The 18901-nt window shown below is 31.8% G+C and overlaps 2 protein-coding genes across 5 annotated transcripts in view; both read right to left on the minus strand.

Moving 5' to 3' along the window:
* Nucleotides 1-18901, minus strand: part of LOC144843597 (ribonucleoside-diphosphate reductase large subunit-like) — a 178089-nt gene that overhangs the window by 65309 nt on the left and 93879 nt on the right. The window lies entirely within an intron of this gene.
* LOC144843609 (uncharacterized) overlaps nt 16103-18901 on the minus strand; it is a 34146-nt gene continuing 31347 nt past the window's right edge. For all 4 annotated transcript variants that reach the window (XM_078700473.1, XM_078700472.1, XM_078700474.1 and 1 more), the window contains one exon: nt 16103-16920. In XM_078700473.1, the coding sequence (XP_078556599.1) occupies nt 16748-16920 (173 nt within the window). In that variant the 3' untranslated portion in view covers nt 16103-16747. The remainder of the gene's footprint in view (nt 16921-18901) is intronic.

The following is an 18901-nucleotide window of genomic DNA, read 5'->3' on the forward strand; positions in this document are numbered from 1 at the left end:
CTTCAAATTGTACAAAATGTGATCAAATAGATGTGATTTTTTTTAGAAGGAACCTCCACATACTTTAAGACTGAGATGATCCTTTTGATTAAAACTAGTTAATCCTATTAATCCTATAATCCATGTGTGAGTGGAGATCTCCTGTAGTAAATAAATCTTCATTTATTAGTTTCTCTTTCGTTTTTTTCTGTAAATTTTCAAGCGTCTAGGTGATGTAAAGCGCAGTTAATTACAATTCTATGATATAAATTTGTACTCAATATAAATGTGAATGCCTCCCCATTAAAATGTAGTTTTATCAAGGTCTATCTGTACTTTCATACTTAACCATGTTTGATAATAATACTGTATGTCACGCTTCCCATATTCACTGTAGCTATTGCAGTATAAAACACCTGTAAATTCTAATTTCATTTATTTTCACTCTAATTAATAATTTGCATATGGCTCGAACATCTGATCATGGAATAATTTTCCTACTCCTCTCATAACATGGATTCAACAAAACAAAAAATCTTTCCAATATTGTTTCAATTCAAATCCGACAATAGTCTATTTTCTTTCCCTGTTATTTTTGTTAGGAAATCATTAAAATTATTATTAATTGTACAAAAATGGAAGTATCCTAGAAACAAACTGATACCATAAGCCTGCGACACCTAAAGATATAAAATAAATGAAAACAAGGACAATTTCAAATCAACAAAGTACGTGTGTTTTAGTACTCAGTTCCCAAGTTTACCTGAAAGTTTCAAGAAAAGTGATTGACTATGGGTAGAAAAAAAAAATGAAGCCGTATCTTCATCCTACAGATGATACAAAAAACAATTAACACGTACACAAAAAGAAGAAATAACGAAAGATAAGTTAATCAATTCTCCACCCAAGTGATGTCCGCGGAAGCTTCCAAAAAGAGATAACAGGACGGAACCCATCAAAGTTTCTTTTCATGGAAACAAAAGCCTGATACCTTTAGATTAGCCTGTTATTTGGTTTAAAATGATGAAGATATGACCGGGCTATACATTAATTGTACTAACACATGTTTTTGTGTGTATAGCAGGGACTTATCTATTCACAAGCGTGAACAATGTGAAGCATACATGCGACTTTAAGAGTCTATAACGAGGCTTTTTCTATCCTGTATAAATATTGTTTAAAATATTAAATCTAAAACAGAAATTAATCAATTAATGTTTCCTGTCTTGCAGACTAAACAAAGCCTAAACATAAATATTTTGCTTAAGTAAAGTTGCACTGATTAGACCTGATTCTTTGTGAGTCGGTGGATCTTTCCTCTTTTGAAATTTGTGTATTCTCTGGCTGACAATGAACAGGAAGCCGTTTTCAATGCTGGTACTGTACATAGGCTAACTGTAACTACGTAGGTCTGCTTGTCACTTTTGTTATTGCAAAGTTATATAATACAATTTTGTTTAGTAACAATTTCTTTTTGTGTAACAGAAATAAGGACACTGAATTTGGAGTCAACTTTGAAACATCAAATGAAAGTGAACACCGAGAATCAATTTTCTATGGTAACTAATTTTTGTTTTAATTTCCATTCGAAAATTAATTCACTTGCTTTCAAAATTATTCTTAATAAAGAAATATTATTTATTAAGGTATTACAGTCAACTCTCCTAATACCGTACACCTTTGGGTTGACCAAATATGTCTGGTTTTCCGGAAAGTCTGGTATTCAGAATGGAGAATGGTTTTGGGAGCGTTTCCGGTTTTCAGATAGTCCGGTATTGGGAGAGTTGTGCATTAGACAATAAAAAAAGCAAAAGTAAATGCAAAATTGAATGTAAAATAAATACAAAAAAAATCACTGAAAGCAAATACATTTAGATTTTAATACAAACACTGATCATGTCTATACAAAATAATAATTTAAGTTGGAATGTAGTTTAAAATTGTTGACATACAAATAAACAGAAAACCAATCATGAAATACATTTATTTTTACTGAAGGAGCTGCTTCAGTTATTATATTATAAACTGTTTGTCATGGTTAAGACCAGTTTTATAAAGTATGCCCAACTCCCAAATTGTATGAATAAATAAAAGTAGTTTTTAAAGCAAAATTTTACTTGTTTAAATGGCAATGTAATCACGGCACCGAATAAGACACTTGGCAATAGCTGCAGTGGTCCTGAATAGCAAACTGCAGCAATAGCAGTGGCCATGAATAGCAGACTGTAGCAATAGCAGTGGCACTAAATAGCAGACTGTAGCAATAGCAGTGGTACTGAATAGCAGACTGTAGCAATAGCAGTGGTACATGAATAGCAGACAATAGCAGTGGTAGTAAATAGCAAAATGTAGCAATAGCAGTGGCACTAAATAGCAGACTGTAGCAATAGCAGTGACCTTGAATAGCAGACTGTAGCAATAGCAGTGACCTTGAATAGCAGACTGTAGCAATAGCAGTGGTACTGAATAGCATACTGTACCAATAGCAGTGGCACTGAATAGCAAACTGTAGCAATAGCAGTAGCCATGAACAGCAGACTGTAGCAATAGCAGTGACACTGAATAGCAAACTTTAGCAATAGCAGTGGCCTTGAATAGCAAACTGTAGCAATAGCAGTGGCACTGAATAGCAAACTGTAGCAATAGCAGTGGCACTGAATAGCAAACTGTATCAATAGCAGTGGCACTGAATAGCAGACTTAGCAATAGCCTATACAATCAGTTGCTTTATATGCAACAAATGCTACAGTATATTTATGAAATTTACAGTAAAACAGCCAATCCCTGCACATCAATTTCCCAGGGCATGCCATAAAAAAAAACACACTTATTGGGGGATGTTTACAGATGGGTCATATTTATGACAAGCAAAGAAGATATATGAATGTTTATTAGTGACAAAAGTCTTAACTTTCATTATACAGGAAACGCAATATGACTGAATGGGTACAGTTAGGAAGTTATGTTAGGCCAACGAGTTGGTATTTGTGGCGATAAATTACCATTGACAGAGATGCTGGCACAAGACTTGGACAGGTTATAGACAATTGCCGATTGATTTATCAGGGTATTATTATGTAGTTGTGAAATAAATATAGAGTTAAATATATTGTACTTGAGAAAATGGATAAAAACACTAAAGGAAAGCACTGTTTATAATTTTTATAAAATTAAAACTTTTGCGTCAAAAAGTTGAGCGCCGTTTTATTGAAAGAAATATTTCTTGTTATAATAATAAAGACATTAGGAAAATATACATATCAATATTTATTGGAATGTTTATAGTTATTATTTGCCTGCAACTGGCCATTTTTAAGTACAATAAGTTTAAGCCAAATTTTTTGTAGAAAAAAATGACTTTTTTCATTATTACTAGTAGTGAAAAACATGAAAAATATATAATGAACTGTTTACCGGTCAACATCAACTGAAAAGTACGGGAAATGAAAGGTGCCAATGAGGAGGATCCTAACGGAAAAGTAGATCCGTATAGGAAACCAAAACAGCTACCATCATTATTACCGCATAATTACCATATTCGGTCATACAGCATGGAACTGAAAAGTACATGGGGAGTTGACCATTCACAAGCTAGAGTTGGCATGACCTATTGCGTTATGATTTGTCAAATGAATTGCTTATGTCCTTGAACCACAGTGGGTAAGAAGACAAGAACTGCATTGACTAATTTAAATGTCAGATAATTTTCTTGAAATATTCACCGATTTTGGACATAATTACAAAAAGGTATATTTTAAAGCCAAAAAACACATTGAATGCATTGATTTTATACAATTAAATTCGTAGAAACTGACACGCGTACAGGGTGACCACAGCAATTGGACAAGCATTATTCAGGAAAATGGGATTAGTCGGATCTTCCGGTTTAGTGATGAACTATAGAAGATTATTGGTTAGATAACGGATTACTCCACAACTTCAGGATAAGCTCAAGGAACTTGGACTTTTAATTGCTTGATTTCATTTATGACAAGCGCAATTAAAAGGCGCGGTAGCAATTATGAATTTTAAAATTGATTTTACACATACTGTATAAGTTAAATTATAATTAATATTCCATATAATATTAATCACTTTGAATACAATTTTAGAAAAACTGTTTCTTTTTGTATTGTACAAACTGTCCCCCATGAGATAACAAGAAATTGTCGGTTTATCCAGGCAAATTAGGCATGCAATGTAATACATTATAACACTTTTAAGGTAAACAAATTACGATTAAATGTTATACAAGTTTACAGTAGTATGGCTTTTTATCCATTAAAATAAAGACAAAATTAATAAATTTATGTTTGAAACTGTAAGCAGGACCCAAATTAATAATGGGGCTTAAGCCTGTTTTCCTGTCAACCTAATTCGACGCTATCGTCGTTGATCGTTAACAGTTCAACGACGATCGTTTGCAAACGATCAAGTTGAAATGATAACGATAGCGAGTACCTTTTCCTGTAAATCATTTCAATGTTTACGTAAAAGATTGCCGATTATTGTTAACGATAGCATCGAATAACGTCGACAGGAAAACAGGCTTTATATAGCGCATTATGCAAAGCCGCAATGCGCTTAACAAAAGAAAGAAAAAGCAGAAAACTAAGAGGAGTAAAAAAAGAGTTAAAAAGATGAGTTATCAGAGCAGCCTTAAAATAAGAGATTGAAGTAGTCTGACGGATAGAAAGGTTGGTAGGGGAAGGGGATAAAAGTACAATGTTGTTTATGGACTAAATATTCAGTTATTATTTAAAATTACATTTAAATAGTTACATAACAGGGATTTTGAAATTCTGTAATTCACACCAAGGTATTGTACTTTTTTTCACACTCAGCATTGTACTCATACGTCAAGCTCCATTTATTGCGTACATAAGCATACAGTATAAACACATTAACAACTACTAGTTACTTACACTTGAAGAAAAGATGAATAAGTGTCAATCATATAAAATAATATACAGTATAACAATTAAGTTGTCTTCCGCATTGAACAAAATACCCTGCAGGGAAAAACATCTATCTAGGTCACATCCAGGTCAGCTCTCTTCTCATACAAAACAAGTTATTATTGATTATAAATAATATATTATATTGTTATTTTGAAATTAAATAAAATTACATTGTGAAATCGCTGATCCATTACTGAGGTTAATACTTAGACCTACATATTATCAAAGAGTTAACTTGTATGAAAACCAAATAAATTAAGTAATAGAATTCATGGCACCAATTAATGTTGTATTTATATAATATTATTATGTAGGTCAAAAAAGGGGGCAAAGGTTACGCATTTCAAATAAATAAGTCAAATAAATGTAAGCCATTAAAAGCCTTTCAATTTGCGACAACCGAATTACGTTAGTTCATTGTGCGTATCCAAGAATATTGGGACGCGTGTCCTAGCTCCTCACCTTGACGCAGGTTTGACCTGACCTAGAAAGGTTGGTCCTTGGTCTCCGCAAATCAAAAGCTCCCTATTACTGTACAGTTTAAATATTAATGATCGTTATAAAAAAACTTTATTCATTACATAAACATAACTTACAAAAAGGTTTTCTGAATTGAGAACTGAATGATCAGAGGTCGTGTTTATACAACACCCTAAATTTGAACACGTCTTTAATTTTTAGCGTGTTGCACGGGCCGAGGTCAACCCCTCAAAAACCTTGCAGTTATACATTAAATCGTAATACCGTGTTATACCATAGTTCATAATCCTAAGTTGTATATATACTCGCATGCATTATGAATTAATATTAGTTTATTAAGGATTTTAATAAAACGGATGATTTCGTTTAAAATTTAGTTTATTCAGTTATTGATTTTTTAAATCTGCTTTTGAAATTTTAAAAAAAATGTATAAAACTATGCTACATTTTGCCAAATTATGCCACATTAATTAGCGTTAATGTTAAGTGCTAAATCAGTTAAAATATGCAAAAAAAGCACAATTATCTACTAGATTTGGTCAACATTTTCACAGCACATGCTTATATTTAACGAGAGGTCAAAACAATACCCTGAGGACACTTCCAACACGCCAACAGCAACCGGGAATCCACAAAATTTTAGGATTCAGCCAAGTAGCCTTTTTTGCAATTAAAATCTCATTACACGGAATCTCTTCGATGTTATACAACACACTTCTCGTAGGCGTGTTGAATATGCGTGTAATAGCGTGTTGTATAAACGCACCCAGAGAGAATGTAAGAAATAAGGGGATTGAAGGACTGAACAGTGAAAGCAGCAGCAGAAATCTTTGAAAAACTATTTCTTTTTTATTTATAATAAAACCATAGTATACAGTACTGTATATTTTCAAAATCGATTACCCATCCATTAATGTTTCAAGTCAATGTTTAGACATGTCCTCACCAAAACAACATCAATCAAATGAAGTGTTTGTTGACATGCAAAGGTTGTGAATATATTATACCCTTGGGAATAAAGCAATGGTTTCTGAATAGTGGCACATCAACCTTGGTTAATTTAACCCACTTAATGCCACCTTGTGTGGTATACAGTACTATTGTTTATATGGTACTTCATTCATATGATACAAGCCTTTTTCTAATTAAAGACCCCTTTTGTAAATCGTTAGAAACCAAAACAATGCAATCATTTCTATATAAAAACCAACTTTAAACTATCTAATTATGGGCCAATGGCCGGGCATTATCTAGTTAGTGAAATGACCTCTCTGTGACCTGATTGTGTTGTAGAGAAAATGGCTGAGAATTACAGAAAGTGACATTCGGCCATCGCAAAGAAATTGGTCAAAAAACATATTTTTCACCAAAAAATGACCTTTCTATTTAGTTAAATTGTCTAAAAAAGGTAATTAAAAGATGCTCAAACGCCTCCAGCTAGAATGGTGCAAATATCTGTCATGTAGATTACAGAGGAGAGGTACAGTTGAGAACATGTTATTGCTATGTATGTTTATCTTTTGTTAAAATTATCTTGTTTGTAAGAAAAAATAAAACAATTCTAAATACATAAGACAATCTTGTTTCCGATGGATTTATAGAAAAAAAATAGAAACCAACTATACAAAGGATTGTATAGCCCAGGTGGGCTTATATCCGAGTCAGTGTCCTAGTTCCAGTTTGATATTAATGATTTATTTGCAGTCAATTCTAAAAGGTTTGTTGTTGTCTGATGTATAGTGTAATTTAGATTTAAAGGAAAATAAACAATACTAACCTTGTATATTTGTAACTATTGATGACCATGCAGGCATTCAAAATATGCACATGTCATTCATATGTTATCTTTTCAAGAAAAAAAAAAGAAAAAAGTTACTGGCCTATTTAAACTACATGCATGTAGATAGAAGATGTCAAAGTCCTTTGTTCTTTTTGTTCTAATTTTTTTAGTGAAAAAATGTACACAATCAAAAAAAAATTAAACCAATGGCATTAATAATTTAACCACTTCTTGGAAATTCCGGTAAACTTTTCAAACTTTTATTAGTATTAGTTACAGCTCATTTATGATTTAGTTGTTTTCTTATTTTAGTTATACGCAATTATTATACTGTACTATCCTGGGAAGCGGCTATTGGCACGGCCAATCGTGAGTGTGTAATTTATTATGTAAAGTTTTCTACTATTGACACGGTCAACCATGCATCTAGACATGTTAATTAACTTTTAAGAAGATAGACAAGAATAAAAAAAGGTACATGGTCGACCTTGTCGATAGAAAACAAGGCATTTCAGCTGGGTAATCCCAGTCACTGAGGCCTAAATTACTACCAGGCAGGCCGCTTACTAGGCCCTAGGCCTAGATAGGCTAGCCGGCTCCAGCCCTTATTAATCATTCATCTAGGCATAGCCTAGGCCTATCTAGCCTAGGTAACACCTGGCCCGGGTTCGGGCGGTCCCACCACGCAGGCTAAAATTAAATAAGGTGGTGGTGGTGGTTGTTCAGTCAATGATGGGCAGCAGCCAGAGGTAATATAAATGCATAATCAATACCGACGTATACCTTGTAAAACTATTGCAATTACGTTACGATTTCAAATCATTGATTAGAAAAATCGTATATTATTAATATTATAGGCCTAGGCCTAGGCCAGTGTAAACAAAAAGTTTTCAAGCCCGACGATGATTTTTGTGTGCGGCACTACTCTATTTTGGTTTTGATTGTTCGCGCGTCTTGTCTCTCTTCCTCCTCTCTCAGCTCCTCTCTCGAAAAAAGTAAATGAACAATAGAGGGCGCGATTTATCAAATCACTTTTAGAACTTTGAAAAAGTAATAATATTAATAAACAATTACTTATGTTATTTGTTAAACATATTGTTTTTGTTTGTTTTTATATATTTAGGCAAATTGCCAATGCCAAGGAATTCATTCACTATCCCTCTTTTCACAATACAAATACCCAAGTCTTGAGAGTGAAGTTATAAGTTGTAATTGTCATTAGAAAAAATCTAGACACTGACAGGATTTGAACCCATGACTATTGGGTTCGTAGCCCAGTATTATAGAAATAATGTTGTGATGTGGTCCAAATAACAGAGAATTGACGTTGGAAGATTAGTATGGGGCACCACTAATAATTAAAAAACTCGGGTGGGTACACTATTCGAAAAGAGTTTAGGGGATCGTCTACCGGTGTACTGATCTGGTAGACGCTGCACTGCTGGCTGCCGTGGGTCCGTGGAGGGCCATATCCTAATTCTCAGTTTCCAGTTAAGCTTGAGGACCAGAATAATACATTTAACATTTTTAACATAATTAACGAATACATAAATACGTTTTTATTATATTGAGACGTCTTGCGATTGGTGACGGCGTGTATCAGTAACGGCCTATAGTACTGCCGTTCGTTTTATCTTAACAGTGTTCATCATACTAATCTGTCAATTTTATTTCAAAGACTAACACTATAACTCATACATAATCTGTTGTCAACTAAAATAATTTTATAAATCCTAGGTATGCAATGGGATTACTTATTACTTGAGTTGCGTTCGTCGTATTACACAAACAAAATTATTTTGGATTTTTTTAAATTTTAAATATAACAATTAAAGATATTTGGTATCCGAATCTACGTTTAAATTAATAATATATTGTAATCTTTCGATCTCTTTATGTTACGCATTTGTAATTCAATAATTCCGAGTTGTGTGAACTTTTTCAGGGCCAATAAACTTTGTCGTGGTTATTAGAAAAAAAAATTATGATATCCGGTCTTTCAAAAAATAGATTAGGGCCTACATGCATGCAATTCAAATCCGTCTGACTGTAACGCTTGTCCGTTATGGGTTTGTATGCGATTCTATTATTTAGAGGATCATCTTTAGGCCTACTAAAAACAACTCAAATCTGGTTGAACAATAGTTGTCAACGAAAAGGATAGAAATAGGCTACCGCAGAGTAACAATGACGCGCCTAACGTGCAATTTAAGATTAGGCCTATTTAAGCATTTTATAGTGCATTTTGAGCGAATCATATCACGATAATCTACGTTTTGATTGTGTTCTGATTGTTTGCACATTTTGTTCACATCGAAGATTAAAAAAAACTTCTTCTATTAAAGGGACATCTTCGGAATCCAACAAAGTGTCCCACTTTTAGTTGAATGTCACATGAATAGGGGTTGGCCGAATATATAGTGATATATTTCCCCTTGATTCGTTTCACGGGAAGTGTCCCCCCCCCCCCCCCCCCACCTAGATAAGGGTGTCCCAAGTTCTCTTTGTGTATAATGAATATGCATGGTGTGGCGCATAAAAAAAATCGTTTCCATAACCGTAACGTAAAATGTGTCGCAAAAGTTTGTGACATGACGTACCGTAATCATACAAACACTACTAATACAAATATTGTTTCAACAAATGTTCTTTTATTTATTTACAAAATATTTTGTATATGATTACAAACAAATATATAATGTCCGTTCACATGGTTGTATAGTTTACAACAAGCAAACAGACATGGATACCGTACATGCTCTTTTCATAACATTGTACCTTTAATATTTTTATAACTCAGAAACGGAGATTGTTATAACATGGTGTTAATGTTTACAATGAGGTATATATTACAGTATTATGTTGTGTTTTATACAATACATACATATTACATTATGTTTACTAACTGTATATATTCTGTAAAAGCATCATTGTGTTCACACGCTGTTTTATCTATCGTGATCGTGTGATACAGTGATTCTTCGATCGGTTTAATTGTGTGTTCACACGGGCGCTATAACGCTACCGAATATATCTGCTGAAACCTTTGGAATTATAACAGAGGTACATCGGAGTTATATCGGAGTTAACATGGTTTAATCCAAGGTAACATAATATATTTTAAAAAAAGCTCTGTTGTAATATTAAAATAAAATGGATAATGAATGAGCCTATATAGAAAAATCTGAACCTCAAACAATATAGATAATATTACTGTACCTATGACATCATCTCCAAAAATATGTTAAAGGAAAGTTGGTGTGCTTTTGGTGTAACAATAAAATATTAATATAATAAACAAATTATAAACAATATAAAAGAAAATAGCATTATTAATCATATACCGTACCAAATTACATTAAAGATGTATTGTCCCCCAAAAACATGAAAAATGAAAATTAATTAAATCAGACTTAATTGAATAGGTTGTTTTGTTTTAATCAAGTTACTCACTTGCGTAGGAAAAAAACGAAAAAAATGATGTTTTCACTTATAAAATGACAAAATAAATGGTTATATTCAACCAATTTGACTATTGTTTGCTTTAAATTACAGTTTTTTCAGGTAAATATTTTTTTTTTTCGACCCAATTTTTGGTCAAAGTAGATAACTATTATATGATATTAAAATGGCATATTAAAAAAAAATGTAAAAAAATATTTTTTCAGGGGGACAATACATCTTTGAGCTGTAAATTATTTAACAGCAAGAAATATAAAAAAACTTGATATACAATGAATTATCAAAAACCAAAATTACCATTTTGTGAATTGTATTACATTGTCATTTTGCAAACATAATTCATTATTACGTAACATATTACGTCATGTTAGAACAACCATTAAAATACTTTGTATTAAATGATGTAATTCGTTACAATCGGACTAAGAACATGAGGGAACCAATAAGCAGCAATATAAAATCATTTTTTATAGAATTTATTATTTATTTATCTGAAAACCAACAGTAATGACCACATCCAAAAAAAAAACATCCGCTATACAACCTACTGCACAAGCATACGAGTTCATATGTAAACATACGTTAACACTGAGAGACATGTCTCGGGTTAAAACAAGTGTGTGACTTCCCTAGTTTAAACATTGTATCTTCCATTTAACCAAGTGGACGAACATAAATTACACACATACTATAATTTGCATAAATCTTCCCCCAAGTGTTAGATCGGAACTAAAACTTAGGACGGTAGATTTATATTATATATCTAAACTATTGTATGATATATAGAAACATTATCAAAGGAATTACAAGTTATTTAAACATACTTTCAATTCAACTCATATTGACTCAAGACCAGCTTCAAAGCCAAATGTATACCCTCTATTGGTGACGTCACAATCTCATTCAGATATTCATTATTGCTTTAATAGTGAGAGAGGGAAAAATGCCTAGGATCCTACTATAGACTAGGTCCTGTCTACACTATCAAACTTTATGTGACAAAAAATGTAATGTGCCCATATATGGACATGATGATGTCCTATGACTACCACATTTGGGCATATCACTACCATATTTGGGCACATCACACTTTGTTGTAAAACTAGTTTGATAGTGTAGACAAAGCTTTACAGAAAGGTTTGTTTTCTGAAACCAAATTAAACACAAGACAAGTTTCCAATCTGTTGCGCGCCCCATACATACAACCATACAGTAACTAAAATATTATAGCATTCTAACATTAACAATCAAAATATCCAGACGACAAATACTACTCTAAACATTTTATGTTACAACATTTTTAAGGTTACAACATTCATATGAATAGTATGGATGGTTACACCAGGACCTATTATAGGTCCATGATTACACAATGTTACTTGTCACCAGGACCTATTATAGGTCCGTAATTACACAAGATTGTTGTACATACGGGCATTTCTGCTGATGGTGAAGAATGAAAACAAAGTGTGGGGAGAGTTTAGATTGTGTAGATTACAAGCATCAACGCTTACATTATCATTGTACGAAAGTTAAATTGTGATGACGTGTATGTCGGTCTTGAACTCTATGCAAACCCATGGAAGTCTAGCTGGAAATTGTATAAATTCATTGAATAGTACAGCTTGTATACATTTAAGAGTATTTAAGCCAGAATGCTCACGGAATGAACTCAGGGCATACGATACAGAAGAAGACCAAAAAACTGATGGAGATTGTAGCATTTTCTGGCATATTTTAGATGATAGCAATGAGACAGAAAATGATGGGTTGTGCTTGGGGAGGCCTTCCCCTGCAGTATGGCTGAAATGAGTACATTTACAAATCAGTAGGCATTCCATTAGCTAAGCCTCGAAAAAAAAGGATTTGGTGTTAATTTACAAAAACAGATTTCTAAAAACATTCCTAACTCAGGAAAAGTGAAAAATATTTAAGATAATTAAAGGACAGTAGTTTATTTAAATAATTTATAAACAAATTTATATATAGAATAGCATTTATACTTATAATATAAGAATATTAATTTTAAGCTTAAGTGAAATGACAAAATTAAGAATTTTGGACTAAACGATAGTCTATTGGAACTTTAAATTTATAATTGTAAACAGCAATTATAGAGGGGGCTATTCAAATTTAGTTAAGCAATTTGATTCTAGTAATTGTATCAGGTAGTTGCTCAACATAAATTGTTACTGTTTTCTTATTCACTAGTATATAAGTACATTAGTATCTGAAATAGTTAACAACTTTTAGGAATACTTTGATTAAATCATTTGTAATGAATTCTGTTCGATTTAGATAAAATTAATTTTATAATGGACGCTTTCTAAAAATCATTTATTCACATAAATAAACAAGTTTTACTTAGCTATTACTAAAGAATTTAAATACATTAAATATCAAATGATATCTGTAAAGCTCTGTCTACACTATCAAACTTTATGTGACAAATAAATGTGATGTGCCTAAAATATGGAAGTGATATGCACAAATATGGTAGTGATATGACATCATCATCTCCATATATGGGCACATCACATATTTTTGTCACATAAAGTTTGATTAGTGTAGACAGAGCTTTACTACAGAGTGTATTTTCTGAGTCCACATACTTAATAACAATTATTACATTATGAATCGGCCAAAACCGATGCCTCACTCTCCAAAGTTGATTTATAATGATATATATATTTAATCAGAAATAATTTAAATCATGATGGATACTGACAAAGCAAATATAATATTGTTTACTTTTTCTGTTAATGATTGTGATTATTGTATGACTGAGTTACACAACAATGACAGCAAAAATCTTCCAACCAAAATCATTATATTGGTATACATTTACAATGGTGATTTAACGATAGAGAAAATGGTATCAATAATGATGATTTAACCAGAGAATAAATAAATTATTATTACTTATTTCCTCCATGATTAAACTGGCTCTTATTTAAGTATCTAATGAAATTCACAATACAAATATCAAATTATTAAATTTATCGGTTGCACGTTTTTTTGTTTTTCCGTATAAGTTGTCAATATTTTCTACCGCATGCTTAACCTTGCTAAGTTTAATTTCCTTTACAATAAACCGAGTCCATTGTTTAATCTACCGCATTACCTATCAACAACTTCAAACACTTAAGTAGCCAACTTGTTTATTCAATATTTAGAAAATGGCCACTTGCATGTTAACGATATATTGTCCACCTGTAATTTTTTTTTTCAACATGTCATTTTAATAAAGAGTAAACAATTATTTTTATCAAACCAATAACGAGAGATGGTAACTACTCTTTATTACATACAAACCAGATGAACATTTACAATCATCTCATTTTAATGTCACATAATAGTTATTCACTTTTACCAAAAATTGGATGGAAAAACAAATTATTTCCCTGTAATTTAAAGCAAATGTAGTCAAATTTTCTGTCAGACAATGGTTTGAAATTATAATTTTTGTTTATTTTTTATACAGAAGTGAATAACTTGATTAAAATTGGAAAATGGCCTTTACAAAGTTTGATTTTTATTAATTCTCATTTTTCATGTGGTATTTGGGGAAGAATACATACAGATTTACAAACATACTGTGTTAAATAAAACATATATTGCATGTTATAAACAAAGCAAGTTTAGGAATGATAAAAAGATGTTTAATACATTAAGGAGTGCCAAGTAGGCAAAAGTGTGTTGATATTCACAAATGAAACTACTACTTAATCAATTATATGCATATGGGATATTTAAAAAAAAAATACAATTGCATAATTATTTAATAGAAATTAATTTCTCAATTTATATATTTTTTTTCAAGTAATCTCAAGTAATTGTTATATAAACTTGTTTTGATCACATTTTTCATAGTTGACAATGCAACACAAATTAAATTGTACACTATACTGGGTGCAATAAGAACATAATATGTATTATGTAATTTCTTGTGCGATATTTATTTACTTATTTATTCTTTCTTTGATATGTACGTATATGTGTGAGTGTTGCTTTAACAAAATACAAATAATTTCCATTAAAAATGGGTAAACTGTATACAGTTTGCTTGCAGTCTTTATAGAATACATTTTAAAAACAAAAACTCTGTCAAATGTAACTGACACAAAGTATAAAAATTCTTCATAGAGGTATAAAATTAGGTAATTGTATACCTCCATGGGCAAACATATGCACATCATATATATTACTAGCATATAATTAATTAGTGACCTGTGAAATTGATCTAAAACATTTTTTTTTTGCGAAGAATTGCCATCCAAGAGAGCAAAGAGCAATTAAAGGTGCCCCATCTCATACAGCAAGTATAAGGAGATATACATTTTCTGTTACTGTTATTATAACATAGATAGTGATACCCTTATAGTAATGGAATGACCCGGAAATGTAGTTCAACAATTCTATATCAGGAAAGAAACAATTATGCATTGTAATTAAAATGAACAATTGAATGTTGTTTCATTCTTCGAAATTATTATTACCGCTTATTAGTTAGTCGTACCTGGATAATATTTGTGAAAAAAATTCCATATGTTGTTTATAAATCGAACAGGTTTAATGCCATTTCCTGCGGAAGTTACGGCTTATCGAGTTGTAACAATTAAAATCTCTACCTGTCAAAAGTACAAATGATCAGGTATTCCTAATTTGGAAGGAGTGAGCATGCTCCTTAATGGCCAATCACAGAACAGAAGTGGGTGTATTAAATCAACCAATCACAAGCGTGTATCCGAAGTACAGGGAAATAGAAGAGTGAGCTCCTCATGGATTTGGAGTATAAGTTTACACTCAATTCAACATGAAATGGATGAGAGTTTATTCTTATCCTGGATAGGGCTATCATGGGTTTTCCCACCTAAGTGAAGCACTAAATATAAAAAATATAGGCCTACAGGCTAGGGAATTTAGTTTATAAAATTTACTTTATTTCTGAAACAAGATGGTCCACTAATGTTTGATAAAATCGAATACAGATTACTTCACAGTTCCTTTCATATTATCTTATTTATCTGAATACCTGTTTGTGCTATATTAAATATGACTGAGATTATAAAACCAATTACTACTCCTTTGTTTGCATCAATATTATAAACTTACATTATTAAGAAGTTTGTAAGTAAATAAAACAAAAGTATTAAGTATTATTTATTTTGCAAAGGATCTTAAGAAACAATCTTTCATTTGAAACTATTGAAAACTGACGATAAAAACCAATTTAACATTTTTCAAATACAAATTGCATTAAGATTAAGAGATAAAATATAAGTTAAGTGCAAACAAAATTGTGGAAGTCAGTTGTATTTTATAAATTAATAAGTGCTATCAAGTCAGATGTATTTGACTTTGTTAAATTAATTAGATATACATTTAACATGATTAGAATTAATTAAATTAACTTTATCAAAATTTAAAAATGGCCTAATTTGATTTTATTCATTTTTCATCTTTAAATATTTATTGACTTAGTATTTAAGGAAAATATTACACTAAGTGTGATTTGTAAGTATTTAACTGATATTATAAGATGTATTAGTAGACCAAAATGGAACTACCATTCAATGTTTCTTTAAACAGTACAAAAACTAAATTATAATACATACATAGTTCTATACCAACATACTATTCAATCATTAATATATAATAGGCTTTTCATTCACCTAAAACAAATGCGTCAATCTGGAAGACACTAATTGACACACACACGACCTAAGGTCATTCCAGTAACCTCTGACCTCTAGAAAGACACAAACTGAAAATGCTAACACAAACCACCATTTAGTAATTTAGTTTCTCAATATATTTTTTTTACAATTGTACACAAATACATTTACACTATATATGCTGTAATGTATGCTGGCCAGCCTGCTGGACACACAATTCACACTGAGCATATATAATGGATCAGTTAGCTAACAACAGCCACTGTCCAGTAAGTTATCAGGGCTGGCTTAACCTGCACTATAGTGTTAGATCAGCCTCCCAATCAGGGCTAGCTAGACCTGCTAATGGGGGTTTACACAAGCCCCAGCCAGCTTTCAGAAATTGCATCAACCAATTTATCCAATCTTCAATGGCGCTTCATATGAAGTGCTAAATGGTCGGATCTTGAAAACGCCCTCTCACATTGAGGGCACTTGAACGGCTTGTCACCTGTGTGTTTTCGGTAGTGCCGTGTGAGTTCGTCGGAGCGGGCAAAACACCAGTGGCAGCCATTCCATGTACATTTGTATGGTTTTTCACCTGAAGAAAAAAAACAAATTTTACTCTTTACCAAAACAATATGTGCGGATTTAGATAGGCTAGTTTTGTCAATAATACTTATGTAAAGAAATGGGTAAACATTATATACAGTAAAACCCCTTTCTTTTGGCAATCCCTATTCAGCAGACACCCTTAATCGGGGATAAGGGGGCACTTTTTAACACTATGGCAAATCTATAGTCAAAGGGCACTCCAATTAAAAGACTTGTTGGGTCCTAAGAGTATAATAAAATAAGAAAAAACTATTAAAATTTGGGCATATTATGGATTTAAAATCTATAGATGAGAGAATAGTAAAAATCACTAAAGCATGGCTTTAGCCTAAGGAATAATGAGACTACCCAGAATATACAATAATTAGTAGACAGGTAGACAAAAAAACCACAAAGGTTCTATCCGCACAAAAAGATTAAGATTCAATTTATGTTTGTGTAATTACGCACACTATCATATCAACAACCTTCATCTATCGATTTGGCTAGTCAAGAATTATGCCAATACAATAACGTATCTTATTAGGTGATAAAAATGAAGGTTGCGAAAGAATCAATTTGAAATCTTTATTGTGAAATACAATATCTGACTGATTATTAGCTCATGAATATTCATTAGATTAGACCCGAGTAATGTACTTTTAATTTGATCATAACTATTGTTAGAAACCCAGACTAAGGACCTCGGCGTAATCCCCTAGAAAGTCAACAAAAAGGTTCAAAGAAAACCCTGTAAAATGAAAATTGATCGTATAATCTCTAAAATAACTGCGTCTAACGTCACACAAAATTACCAATAATAAAGTACTTCACACTGTAGGCATTTGTTAACACTACGTTTAGTGCCGTTTCAATAATTAAAATAAATTGATATTTTCTCGTCGACCAAATTGTGACAGAAATCAAATTCCTGTTTTGTAATTATGCGTACAGAAGTATCGTGCGACGTTGGGTAAATAAAAGCTTTAGGGATACTTATAGGGTCAAGGGTCATTGACATGGCTGGAATGAATATCACTAGGGTTATAAGACAGATACTATTACTAACTAATACCTTAGAGGTAATATCATGCATGAATAATTTATATGAGGATTTGTTATGGCATAATGGAGCTGTGCAGTTTTAACAATAGTGAGTGTCTAGCTAAACAATGTACCTGATCACATTACTTATCAACGCAGTGCTTGTGACAGCAGGGGAACTAGAAAGCAAAACAGGCCCCTGATTAGGTAGTCAATCACAGAAGTTGTCTTTCAATATCGGCCTAGAATATATATATTGTCCAAGCACATCATAAATTAAAAATAGGGTTAGTCGGTTGGTAGGATTTTTTTAGTAGTAGTCTCTCTAAAAAAATACTACTACTGGACCAAAATCTAAAATGTAGAGGCATAATAATCTAACTTCGATGGGAAAAAAAGCATGGAATCATGATATATTTGAATACATTAAAAAAAAATACGGAGTGGTTTAGTTGCGTTTGCATATTTACTTTTCGTACTGTGTGCTTACATTACATTGTTAAGCCTCTGTCTACACTATCAAACTAGTTTGTGATGTGCCCAAATATGGTAGTGATATGACATCATCATGTCCATATGGGCACATCACATTTTGTTGTCACATAAAGTTTGATAGTGTAAACAGAGCTTAACACGTACACTGTACTTTTTAACAAAAACCTTACACTTGTCCAGGGTCTCACTTTACTTTTATATACCGCCTACACACTACACCTAAATTACACATTGCATGTCTAACCACTATCAAAAGCCATAATAAGCTATTGGCTTAGATTGTTATTAAAGAAAGTGAGATCACAATAAATATGGTATTAAATAAAATAAAGGGATTAGACTACAAAAAATTCTATTTCCCGTTATTTATTTAATGCAACATTTTTTTTCTTATGCAATTTATTAAATCCATCTATATTTAGTACTTGGAAATTATTATCCAGGCATTA

The sequence above is a fragment of the Antedon bifida genome, chromosome 5 (genome assembly GCF_963402885.1).
Source record: "Antedon bifida chromosome 5, ecAntBifi1.1, whole genome shotgun sequence".
In the NCBI taxonomy this organism is placed as follows: domain Eukaryota; kingdom Metazoa; phylum Echinodermata; class Crinoidea; order Comatulida; family Antedonidae; genus Antedon; species Antedon bifida.